The sequence below is a fragment of the Lepisma saccharinum genome, chromosome 8 (genome assembly GCF_977018435.1).
Source record: "Lepisma saccharinum chromosome 8, izLepSacc3.1, whole genome shotgun sequence".
In the NCBI taxonomy this organism is placed as follows: Eukaryota; Metazoa; Arthropoda; class Insecta; order Zygentoma; family Lepismatidae; genus Lepisma; species Lepisma saccharinum.
In genome coordinates, this window is record NC_139236.1 from 29,585,317 (window position 1) to 29,599,522 (window position 14,206).

Genomic DNA, 14,206 nt, shown 5'->3' on the forward strand with positions numbered 1-14,206 from the left:
TTACAAATTACATGTTCATGTTTACAAATTGTCTTAATGATTTGGTCTGTAAAATTTTGTTTCTTGTCTGGAAAACTTGGAAAAATCAGGGAATTTTGTTTTCACAAAATTGTAGACCCCCCTGATACTTCACTGTAGAAACAATATCGTGCTGTCAGTGTGTAGTTATTGGGGTTACCCATTTCTCTCAAATTGTGCATTTGATGCCATACACCCGTATGTTTTGGGATTGTATTTGGTGTGTACTAGGGATGTGACGAAGTTGAAAATTTACCGATGCCGATGTACTCACCGATAATTTTTGGAACCGATACTGATGCCGATATTTAACTGATTCCGATACATAAGATTATTAAACAGAAATGGGATGTTATTTTCAGGATGACAAAAATAAATTTGCTATGTACATTTCTATTGCATATCACATATATATTCTCAAGAGATGCGAATGTACATTTGCATCTACAAAATGTTATGTGAACCTTGAAGAAGAAATCTCAAGAGATTAAACATTAGTACACAAGCAGTTCTTTGAAATGCAAAATGAATTCCTGTTCTGCCAGATTTAACTTCAGAAACATGAGATTTGGAAGCACTTCAGGAAGTAACCTACTTCTTCTCTTATCTCAAATCTGTTCAGCAACACTGAACACTCAATCACTGAATACTGATGCAGCAGGTATACCCAAGTATTTTCTCAGGACTTGCTTCAGGTTTGAATATTCAATTTTGAATTTCCAATACAACAGCAGATCCTGGTTCAGCAATGTACTGTTTTATTTCCGATTTATAGTTACGTTGATCCTCTGAATGAGTTTGCAATAATTTTATTACAAAAACTCTACAATAATGACTAATCATAACCAAATTTTCAATAGATCTTACAAAACTGGAATATAAAATTTATTAGAAAGTAAAACTCTAGTATAATCTGTACCGGTTTAAATATCGGATTTTTGCCGATTCCGATACCAATACCGATATGTCAATTTCGGCCAATTTTCATACATCTGTAATCGGCTTCGGCACATCCCTAGTGTGTACCCATCTAACTAGCTAACTCTCTAGCCTTCTTAAACCCGAAGGTTTATGGCTGCAGCAACACAAGCCTTCCATCTGTCCCACGCCTGGGCAAGATCAATCCAATCTTTTCCATTCTTATCGATTTCTTTTAGGTCCATCTCAACGTTATCCTACCATCTTCATCTTGCCCTTCCTACAGGTCTCTTAACATCAGGTTTCCCAACAAGAATCCTGTAAACTCTTCTTTCCTCTCCCATTCATACCACATGGCCTGCAGACGTAAGTCTTGTTGATTTAATTATTCTAATAATATCTGAACAGGAATACAAGTTATGCAATTCTAAATTATGTAACCTTCCTCACTCACCTGTCACCTCATCACTTTTAGGTCCAAATATTTTTCTAAGGATTTTATTTTCAAATACTCTTATGTTCTTCCTTTTGTGTGTACCCAGTAAAGAAATAATTTGTAAGTCTTCAAGATATATTCAGACTTCAGAGAGTAGGTCTTGGCTAGATTATCATTATTGTACAACTAATTTTATTGTTTCCTGTCAGAAATAACAAATGCCTGTGGCAACAATGAACATGTTTTGACTTTGCTGCAATACAGCAGCGTATACATCTCCAAATGTGGTATGTAATTGTGCTTCTATGTAATTTTGCTCCTCAAGCTGTTGTGATAGCTGTTATAACGCCAATGTGTGCAACTTACCATTGAAAATACACTAGAATGTAACACATTATGCTAATATTTTCTATTATTTTCTCACTTCAGGAAAGAGAGTCTATGTCTTGGACTAGGTTTGAAACTGCTGTGGTTTCTGATCTCATAAAGATGTACCCGCAGCTATTTGAGGTGAATGATGCTGAGCTTGAACGCGAGAGACAGCTTCAAGAAGCTCTCAAACGCTTGCATAACATTGAAAATCCTATGCAGAATAAGCCTTCTGGAGACTTTAAAATATGGGTGTACCTGAAGGAGCATTCGAGTGGGAACTGTGTCAACATAACTGTAAGTTAAATGTAGTTTTTTTTTGCATGATCAATTCCATATGATTTTTTTTTTTTTTTGACCAATTGATATGTAATTGTAGAAAACTAACTTGGAGTATAAGTACAGTTAAGCCAACGTTTAGTTTCATTATGAAACTTACATTACATCGATTATGAAGACACTGAACCATTAACACATAGTACATCACGGATATTTCTAAATAATATCGGGTGTTTCAGAAATAATAATAAGGGATCGGAGGCCCTTGAAGGCCGTCCACTTTATTAAATTCTGAATATACAAATTCTACAGAAAATACACAAAGTTTGAATAAAAGTCTTTATTGGTATGAGTTCAGGATAGTGACACACTTTCCTCTTTAGATTATACAGAACAGTAGTATTATCAGTATACAAACAAACAGGAACAGGAAATAAGCATAAAATGGCAGCTAGGGCTGCTTGAAATTCATAAAACCCAATATGGCATTGCGGCAAGTCCAAACACTGAAACACAATCTCACCTGAATCTGTAATGGCTGCCATAGACATCACAGTGGCATCGGAAAAGATCACCTGGAAGTCTGGCATCGAAGGGCTGCACAAGGACAAAGGGCGAGAATACACATGCCGCAGGGAATGCCAAATCCAAGGCCACCAGCTAGAGAATTCTGGGTGAAGCAAGAAGGCAGTACCACTGATAGTGGGTTACAAAAATGTATTGCAAGTAGAGTATTGAACTTATGTTAATGAAACCAGTTCCGAATGATTGAGAAACGGAAACCGTTTTTTTTTTACACCTACAAATGTTCAATGTGTACACCACGGGTGACACGACACACAACTTCACGATAGTCTAGTTCTTGCCACACTCGAATCAACATGGGCCTGTCAGAAGTGTCTATTGCTGTGATCATGCCCAAGCTTCCTTAGGTGGGAATGTGAACTCTCAGCTTAACAAAACATACACACACAAACTGTTTGCTCTCCTCTTTTGTTCTGGACTGGTTTCATTAACATAAGTTCAATAGTTTACTTGCAATAAATTTTTGTAACTCCTCAATTATTTCTGAAACACCTGGTATAGCTCAGCTGATATAAAGGCAACGTAAGTAATAATAAAGATTATAAAGGTTGAAATAGTATCGATTGTATGTCAAGATATTAAGTAAGTTGCCAATATTTTAACCAATCCCATATTTCTACAAACAGCAGGCCTGCTCTTGTGGTGTAGTGGTAACATTGTCACCTTGTAATCAATGCATCTCAGACAATACTCAGTGGAGGTGTGGTTTCAAGTTTAAACCCACTTTAAAGATTCCTCACTTTATACTGTAGGCTCAGTCCTAGTTAGCCTATGGGTGCATAAAGTGAACTTAACTCAGTTCAACTCTACAAATAGCCTCTAACTTGTCATTAATTGCATAAGTTAAGCAGTTACATAGTTTGTAATTATTCTATCAAAATATGAACGTCATTATATGAAATAAGGCTAACTTTTTCCATTGCTCCTTTTATGAAGTCTTTATATCATTATTTCTACATTGTTGTAGAGCTGCAACGGGGTGACTAATGTGGAACAATTAACTGCATTCTCTGAACTGCAAACATCTGAAGTAGCTAGCCTGATTCATAATGTCACTCCATGTGGGCCACTCTCCTTCCATGGCACTCTGCACTCCCTTTCTTCCACATACTTTCAGGAGTAAATATTTTTACATTCCTGTCTTCATTACTTAATTTTCACCATTCGATACTTTGCAACAATGATTACCAACCAGATTATATGCTACTAAAATGCCACTTTTTCACTTCACCCAAACTGTGCTGCCACCAGTCACAAAACTTCAAACTAAAGACTTCAAACTATGACCCTGCAACACTTTATTTTACCTGCTTCCCAACCCTCCCTCCCAAAATGAGTATTTTGTGGAGAAAACAAAATCATTCTAACTTGAACCATAAATAATGTTCTAGACTTTCTTATATCATGTAAACTATCAATGAGATGATGATTTCGGTGAACAAGACTTCATAGTGTAGAAAACCAAGTGGAGACACCTTACACAGTTTTCATGATAGAAGCAATAAAAATTAATGTTGCATTTTTGAAAGACACTGTATGCTAGAGTACTGCAATGAGGGTTTTTCACTTGAGCGCTCGATAGTTCACACAGGCAATGCTGCTTGGGATACAGAATTGATAGGTCTTCTGCTGGGAACTCTCGAAACCTATAAGTACACAAATTTCTGTCATTTGTCTGTGGTAATGGGCTGTCAAATATTTATTGTGAAGTAAAAGATGCAGTAAAATTGAAAAATTAAGAGAATATAGTCATCATCTCCATGTTAAAATGCAGTTTTGTATATCTTGCAATACAAAAGTGAAATGTGAAAATGAAATAGGCTGAAACTACCTAAGCTGACATTTGATGTTTCTAATATTTAAATTTTTAAATTAAAAGTTCACATTATAATGATGTTCAATTGAATGTTATAACTGCATTTTATTATTTCGCAGAATATGATTATCCTTTTCGGTAAGTGAACTATGATGTAAACCTACTTGTTGCACCGTGATACAATATTTTAATTGCTTAGGCAGGTCTCGGTCAACATGTATATATACGTGTCAGTCTGTAGATATTGCATACTTTAGTACATATTGTATTTGAGTGTTACATAATAATATACAGAATTATGATTTAGAATTCTAATTGCATGGAGCGGTTTCTTTCCATTTAGAGGTTTTAATTTGACAGTGCTGCTTATTTGGCTCTAAAATAAGGGACGTTGCCAATCATTCCACTATGAATGCGGTACACTCGGAGACTCAAACGAGTTTGGGCGAACGAAAGTAGTCCCATGCACCACTCTACTGTACACCGTAATTTATGTACTCTAGTTTTTGTTAAGTAAATGTCCACAAGATGCCATTTCTTTTAAAAGACAAAACCCCATTACATTTACATACATAAACCATTCCAATTATTTTGGAATATCGTAATTTTATACCATAGATTGTTAGAATATTGGTATTGGCATGCTCGGAAATATTCCGTATTGAACACTAATACATTTTCTGTTTGCTTTGTTTAAATTGAAATCCTGCAATAACAATTACAGACAGCCATATGAAACTTAGTACAGTAATACAATAGCTGAATAAGTCCCGGGTTCAATACCCGGTGGAGTCGAATCCCACTTTAAACTGTAGGTCCAGTCCTGATTAGCCTATCTGTGCATAAAGTGGACTAGGGGTGTGCGGGATCCCGAAAAGTTGGGACCGGGATCGGGAAAAAAATTGCCCATCCCGATCCCGAGTTTGGGAATGACTTCCCGACTTTTCGGGATCCCAAGCAGTCGGGGAAATACCGAATAATCATTTTAAAAAGTCAATTGTTGACATTTTCTGCATTGTAAGTGTCTGGAAATCATCGGAAATAATTAGTTTTTATTCCAGAAATGCAAAAACAATCACTTAAGGTGAAAATAACGTGTAGAATTCGAGATTTCCAGAGCTTCAGGAAATTTCGAACATTTTCTGTCCTGAAAATTTTCCCACTTTGTCAGGAAATGCAAATTTTTCCCATCCCGAATGTTGGAATTTAAAAAATTCTGTCCCGCACATCCCTAAAGTGGACTTAAAACAACAATTCAACAAACCATCAATCGCCAAATATTGTGCAAATCAACAGACAAAAAGATCAGAATTTTCTCTCATATGATGCTTATGTTCATTCTTCTGATGAAAAGCACTGTAGAAAAAAAAATATTTTCAGATAGGTGATGGTAGTTGGATTAGAGTTCTCTATGTCATGTTCTTGCAATCTCGTAAACATTTTTCTCCATGTTTGACCCATGGAAACTTTCTGTTTGTAGGTGACGCCTCAGAAACTCGCAGGAGATGTGTGCGTGGAGTTAGCAGATAAAGTAGGCATGGAAGTTAGAGATATTACGATAGAAGAGGTTGTTTGTAGCGGTTCTCTGGTCAGACCTCTGCATTATTCAGAACATGTCCTCGATGTTGTCTCTAGATGGGGATATTGGGATAAGGCTGACTGCAAAGACAATTACCTGGTTTTGAGGAAAAACACAATGTACAAAGATGTTCTTCCATTGGTAAGTGTGAAACGTCTCTTTTTAGTTTTATCTTGAAGAGGGTTTACAGCATCCTTATTTATATCTTTTTGTACTGATGTTGCCAAGGAACTATTATCATTAGTTTTACCTAAAGATGTCTCGTTTATGTCTTCTTCATTTGTTTATTCTTGCCACATTATTGTATGAATATAGTTATGGTAAAAATGGGATTGATTATGCAGGGTGGCGACAGACCTGGAAAAGTGGGAAAAGTCAGGGAATTGTAGAGGTCAAAAAAAAGTCAGGGAAATGTCAAGAAATTTTGTCTTGATTGACAAATATTTCTTTGAACTCGAGATGTGCTGCAATGAATCTGTCAGGTGTTTGCTTTTAAGGAGATCGTAATGAAGCACTGCACTTGTGAAAGCTTGGTGTCAACTTTGAGGTCCCTATCATGCGTGTAATACAACCATGGTGCCAGAAACAAATGATGGAAGGTTCGGAAGTGGGGAGATAAATTTCCAGAAGTGCAGGCACATTTGATAAACCTCTAAATATCACGTATAAAATGCATTGAATTATCATTTTTCTTTGTAAGGGAACAATACGGGGGCGGAGCTGTCGACTAAAGGGGGGAGGGGATTTAGAATACTCAAATACAGCTGTTGGTCAAGCACTACCCAGAAAATTGCATAGACTTATACTTCCTGATAGATATGGTCGTGTGAATGCCTAAAACAAAAGACAGCTCCAGGAAGATGATGACTGCGTGACATGAAGAAGAGAAAGAATTTGTATTTATGGCATGGTATACATTGTCATGGTAACAATGTGTGAAATGTAGGCGAATTGCTTCCGGGCATAAAAGTTCTGTTAAAATTTGGAACCTACGTTTAAATTTATATGATAATGATACTCTATTTGCATAGAAATTTTGCATTAATTTAAAATTCATGAAATTTTTTAATGGGTTTTGAATCACAATAATATCAGCTCAGCCCAAGTTACTGTAAGCAAACCCATTTTTATTATTAAAATTACCACAGTGAGAGAACAAATATAATCTGTAGGTGGAAATCATTTAGACAAGTTCAGTGAGGTTACTATATTTCTTATGGTTTCGTTCTAATGCGTAAACTATTTTTTTGAGTTTGGGTAAAACAGAACAACTCTGATTATTCATTCGTGGATTTTTACATTCTCCCCCTGCTTTATACATTTTATTTTTCTGGTCTCGGTAAAGCAATAAACTTTTCTCAGATTATACATTCTCTTGCTTTACAATTTCTTTGCTCACAGTCCGATGTGAGCAGGGTTCCTACTCACCGGGAATTGCTTGAATCCTGGGAGTTATGCGTGAATTCTGTGTCAATTTTTCTCTGTAGACGTGGAAAGTAGCAACTTTTAATAATCCAAATCCCATTGAATTTATATATATTTATAAATACCCTGAGGCACGTATTCAACAGTTTAGCTTTTATTTTTATCGAGGAAGGAAAAGAAAGCTGTGTGGAAAATATAACAGAATTTTCTCAGCCCGTTTACTTTGCTAGTGTCCTTTGCAGAACAATCTATCTGACAGACGTAAGATTATTGCAAGATAAGATACCTTGAAGTTTATTAGGTAAATTTGAGTTCCAAATTCTTGTACAATTAACAATATTTCGAAGATTAGAATATATACTGTTATATTTGTGACTTGTGTTTGTAGATGTGTTTCGAGTCGGAGTATGAGAAATGGCAAATCTAAGCTCCGCACCTTAAATTAAATGTTTTAAATATACATACTGTTTAATTGAATTGAATTAGAATTTTTGGATACATTGGAATTCTACAGACCCTTTATATTGTTAATATATTTGTATGCATATTTGTGTGGGTGGTGAGAGGTGGTAATACATAAGGTTGAATTAGAGAAAACATCTGCTTGTACCGTTGAATTTTTAGAAAGTTCACCTTGAAAATTGGGAATTATACTTGAATTTTATCATGGTCCTAGAGAGGTCATCCTGGTGAGTTTCCGCCTTAGATGTTATTAAAACTATTTCAAAATATTACTGACACCTTTGTTACTAGTTGTGTATGATTTCCATAATAATCATGCATTCATTAGTAAATGAAAATTGCAAGAAATGTCAATTTGTTTTTAACGTTATTGTATGATAATCATGTGTTATTTTAACTTTGAAATGTCACATCAAGAACACAGTGCTTTTGCGTGCATAGCAACATGCATTTGTTTTCTTTATACGCATGCCAGTAAGAACGTTGCGCTAGTCAGGCGAGAGCTCACAAACAGTGTGGCTGCTCGGACGTTTTATGCAAAAGCAGCTCCGGTGTGCATTGCGATATACATATACCAGAATATTTGTTATTTGTAGTACTCGTGGTAGTGAATAAAACATCAAAAACACAAAGATATGGTCCTCCGGGCCGGATAGTGATACGAATCAGTGCACAAACATTATCACGCGTACGTACAAGTTGATTGTGCAACGATCATTCAGCAGACTTCAGTGGCTTCAGCGATTACGCAGTTTCATCCAGCAGCGTTGCCGCATCGACCACCAGCGACACCCGGAAAGCATCGCTTCACACAGCATCGTAGAGCGCCGCAGAAAACACTTCAGCGACTTGGCAACAAGCAGGTCAGTTGCATGCTCATTGTTTATGTCTGGCTCTTTTTACGTCAATTTCAATTCCTTGTTTTCCTTGTATCCCGTAATAAACACGCACAACAATGGAAGAATTACAAACGTTAGTAAAGCAAAGAGGAACTCAAAAGGGACAGATGACAAGAATGCAAACATTTATACGTGCCTTTGACATTGAACATGGTAACGTAGAAGAAATATGCACCCGTTTACAGCACTTAGAAACAATATGGAATAAGATTCAAGACGTGCAGCAAGAGATAGACTTCTTGTCTACTGATTCTTGTCAGGAAGAGGTATGGGCGGAAATAGAACAGCTGTATTTTTCGCTTAAGTCAACAATGAGAACAATCATTAAAGATCACGAACTCGATAACACAGCAAAGCTGCAAAACAATGTAACGTCTGCTTCGAGTTCATTCTTGAAACTTCCAACCGTGCATTTACCTACATTCGAGGGAGATTATAAGCATTGGCTGGCGTATGAAGACACGTTTCGTTCGCTCATTCACGACAACAAAGACATTCCGCAAATACAGAAGTTTCAGTATCTGCGCACTTCGCTCGAGGGGGAAGCGTTGCGTCTCATTGAAAATCTTCAGATCAGCGAAGCAAATTACAAGGTTGCATGGGAGCTATTATTAGAAAGATATTCGAACAAAAGGTTGATTGCAGCTTCGTATATTGATGAAATCCTTCACATTAAACCCGTACATAAAGAAAATGCAACAGAACTCAGGGAATTTGTCAATACAGCGACGAGTAATCTAAATGCACTTCGGGCGATACAAACAGACGTGTCGTTAAAAGACATGATTCTTATGCAACATTTCGTTTCACAAGTAGACGTTACAACTAGAAAGGCATGGGAATTACAATGCACAGAATCTTCGTTTCCCACTTTGAAGGACTTTTTGTCAGTTTTAGAAAAAAGATGCCAAGCGTTGGAAACCATCAAAAATACGGTCAATTCAACTTCTGATAACAACCAAGCAGGCAAAAAATCGTATGTTAATGCAAAGCAAGACAAATTCACAAGAGCATACGTCAGTACATCGTCTCCAACGTGTCCATTTTGTTAACTGTCACATGCTATTTACAAATGTAAAGACTTCATTAATGCAAATCAAGTGCAGAAATGTCAATGTTTGCGAGACAACAATATCTGTACTAATTGTTTAAAGACAGGACATTTTTCAAGCTCATGTAGAAAATGCCGAAAGAACCACAACACCTTATTGCACGTAGATCGCGCAAGAGAAGCGTCAAGAAGATCACAACAATCAGATACTCGTTCTGATAACTCAGAGCCTTCTAACACAACTCAGTACAATCAGAATGAATTTTCTTCACCGCATGCTTCGTATTGCACAATAAAGGGTAAACCTCAGTCACAAGTTTTGCTAGCAACTGTGTTAGTAAAGCTGAAAGATCGAACAGGAAGATGGATAAAATGTAGAGGGTTATTAGACAGTGCCTCTCAATCAAATTTCGTAACCTCAGATATGGTTCAACAACTAGGACTCGCGAAACAAAGAAGGGTCGTTCCAATAAGAGGAATAAATGGTGTCACATCAGAAACCAGATCAAGTGTTGAAGTATGTTTGCAATCCACAATGAACGATTTTTCTACAACCATAGAATGTGCAGTGTTGCCAACCATCACGGCCAATTTACCTACAAAAAATATCGCATTGGCAGATCCTACATTTGCTATTCCATGCAAAATACAGTTATTATTAGGTGCAGATGTTTTCTTTCAAATATTGAAGCCAGAACGTATGACTCACCCAAAGAACTTTCCAGTACTTAAAGACACGCAATTGGGCTTCATTTTATCAGGACGCATCCCACAACAATGTATCTCCAGCACATCGATTACTTCATGTTTCACAATGACAGATGACAATCTAAATAGGCAGATAAGAGCTTTTTGGGAGCTTGAAGAATTAGGAACATCGGTGACGACAAGAGAAGAAATGGCATGCGAACAGCACTTTGTAAACCACACCACTCGTGACCATACAGGGCGTTTCACGGTACATTTGCCATTCAAGGAGGCTAAAGAAACATTAGGACAATCATACAACCTAGCTTCAATCAGGTTTCATCAACTTGAAACGAAATTGCAACGTGAACCAGAATTACGTCAAGATTACGTAAAATTTATTCATGAATATGAAGAACTTGGACACATGAAACAAGTTGAAGAGGAACGTCACACCTCAGAAGGAGTCACGTATTACATGCCTCATCACGCTGTAGTAACCTAGCAATTCTACAACAAGGGTACGTGTTGTATTCAACGCGTCAGCCAAGACAGACAACGGAAAATCATTGAATGATATTCTCATGATTGGACCAACCATTCAACCAGATTTGATGTCCATAGTCTTAAGATTTAGAACACATCCAATCGCTTTCACGGCAGACATCGAAAAAATGTATTGAATGATACAAGTACATCAAGATGATACTCCGTTGCAGAGAATCTTATGGAGAGACACGCCAAGTGAAGAAATCAAAATATTTGAATTACAGACACTTACGTATGGGACAGCACCAGCATCATTTTTAGCAACACGCTGCATGCAGCAGCTAGCACAAGAAGAAAGTTGTAACTATCCTCAAGCAACGAACATTTTAGCAGAGAGCTTTTATGTTGACAATTTAGCTAGTGGATCTCAAAACGTACAACAAGCGGCACAATTGCAAGCCGAACTCATCGAGTTACTGGCTAAAGGAGGATTTGTATTACGCAAATGGTGTTGTAATAACACTGAGTTATTGAAATCAATTCCACCAGAATACAGAGAAGATAACTTTCCAGTACAATTACATTCGCAAAAAGGAGTAAACACACTAGGAATCTCTTGGAATCCTGTAGATGACAAATTCATCGTTAGCAGTAAATTTACATCTAGTTCTATTACTGATAGCATTTCCACTAAGCGTCAAATAACAGGCGTAATTTCATCCATTTTCGATCCATTAGGGCTTGTTAGTCCAATAGTCATCAAATACAAAATGTTTCTTCAACGTCTTTGGCAGAAAGAAGTTGAATGGGATCAACAGCTGTCACCAGAATTAATTACCGAATGGCAGAAACTGCAAGTGCAACTTCCACTCATCAATGAAATAAACGTCAAAAGATTTGTACTTCAAGAAGGTAACGTGACACAAATACAATTGCATGGATTTTCAGATGCAAGTGAAAAGGCATATGGCGCATGCTTATATATTCGTTCCAGCAATCAGCAAGGTCAAGTTTCAGTCAAACTTCTTTGTTCAAAGTCACGCGTAGCTCCAATAAAGAAAATAACATTACCTAGACTAGAACTTTGTGCAGCATTATTTTTAGCAGAACTCGTGCATAAGGCAATGCCAGCATTGCATTTGCAAATTGAAAGCACACATTTATGGACAAATTCTCAAATTGTTCTGTCCTGGATATCAGCATCACCAGCAAAATGGAAAACATTCGTAGGAAACAGAGTTTCTAGAATTCAGGATTTAACAGAAATCAGTAATTGGAGACATGTACCTTCAAACGATAATCCAGCTGATTTAATATCAAGAGGTATTGATGCAAGCATCATGAAACAGTGTCCATTATGGTGGCAAGGACCCCAATGGTTGAAAGAGAATTCAGCTTTGTGGCCTCATTCATCAATAAAACTCGAAACTGAAGTGCCAGAAATGAGACGAATATCAACATTATCATTGTTCATACAGAGCAAAGAGACTCACATCATTGACAAATTTTCAAAATTGTCTAAATTAATAAGAGTCGTGGCATATTGTCAACGGTTTATTTACAATCTCAAGAACTCTCATGAGAGACTGATTGGTCATCTCAAACACAATGAAGTGCAACGTGCATTACACACATGTATAAAAAATGCACAACAAGCGTTCTATTCAAAGGAAATTGAAGAACTTAACTCGAACCACGAAATTTCAAATAAAAGTTATTTGAAAACATTGTATCCATTCTTAGACAAAGATCAGATGCTAAGAGTTGGAGGACGTCTGGATAACAGTCAATTATCATCATTTGACAGCAAGCATCAGATGATATTACCACCAAAAAGTAACCTTACAAAATTGATTGTCGAAGCAGAGCACAAAATACTTCTACATGCAGGACCACAGCTATTAGTAAGTTCTTTAAGAGACAAATATTGGATTCCACGTGGCAAACAGGTAGTTAAGAAAATACTACATAAATGCATAATATGTTTTAAGCTAAAAAGCACAACTTCGTCGCAATTGATGGGACAATTACCTGCAGCTCGCGTTCAAACATCAAGACCATTTACCAATGTGGCTGTAGATTACGCTGGTCCAATACATGTCAAAACAGGAACCGTAAGAAGCAAAACAGTTACCAAATGCTATGTCGCCGTATTCATTTGTTTATCAACAAGAGCGATACATTTAGAAGCAGTCAGCAATTTCACCTCCGAGGCTTTTATTGCTACACTTAGACGTTTCACATCATGAAGAGGAAAGAGTAGTAATATATACAGTGACAATGGAACCAACTTTGTTGGCGCGAACAAAGAGTTACAAGAACTTTTATGACTATTTCAATCAGAAGCATTTAATAAGAAATTACAGGACTACTTATTACTAGAAGGTCTACAATGGCACTTCGTGCCACCTGGATCACCACATCGCTGAGGCAGCAGTTAAATCGATGAAACATCATTTGGTAAGAATAATAGGCAAGTCATCGATAACATTTGAAGAATTGACAACATTATTGTGTCAGGTAGAAGCGTGTTTAAATTCAAGACCCATTTCTGTAATCTCACAAGATCCAACAGATTCAACCCCACTTACACCTGGTCACTTCCTCATAGGTCATCCTTTATCCTCGTTACCCGAGCCAGACATCTCCAAATTACCAGTCAACAGACTGACAAGATGGCAGAGAATTCAGCAGTTTCACCAACAATTGTGGCAACGTTGGTCGAAAGAATATTTACATGGACTACAACAGAGATCCAAGAGGACTCGTCAGCAGAAGATTCATGCAGGTACTTTTGTGATACTGAAGGATGAAAGACTTCCTCCCCTTGTTTGGAATCTCGGCATCATTGAAGCAGTATATCCTGGTAAGGATGGACTTGTTCGCGTCGTCGACGTCAAGACTAAAGGAGGTGTATACAGAAGACCAATCGTCAAGATTGTACCACTTCCCATCAAAGATGATTATAAACCATAGTTTAGTGTTTAGTGCAGTTTAGTGTCATTATAACAATTTGCAGTTATAAGGTGATTAAGTGTAATCACGTCACAGAGAAGTACAGTATATTATTTTGGTCTATTGTACGACCAAGAGGGGGAGAATGTATGATAACCATGTGTTATTTTAACTTTGAAATGTCACATCAAGAACACAGCGCTTTTGCGCGCATAGCAACATGCATTTGTTTTCTTTA

The 14,206-nt window shown here is 37.0% G+C and overlaps 1 protein-coding gene across 3 annotated transcripts in view; it reads left to right on the forward strand.

Moving 5' to 3' along the window:
- The window catches only part of RhoGAP15B (RhoGAP_ARAP and RA_ARAPs domain-containing protein RhoGAP15B), a 71,231-nt gene that overhangs the window by 41,136 nt on the left and 15,889 nt on the right, over positions 1 to 14,206 (forward strand). For all 3 annotated transcript variants that reach the window (XM_083126384.1, XM_083126382.1, XM_083126383.1), the window contains exons 8-9: positions 1,802 to 2,038; positions 5,902 to 6,141. In XM_083126384.1, coding sequence (XP_082982510.1) covers positions 1,802 to 2,038; positions 5,902 to 6,141 — 477 coding nt within the window. The remainder of the gene's footprint in view (positions 1 to 1,801; positions 2,039 to 5,901; positions 6,142 to 14,206) is intronic.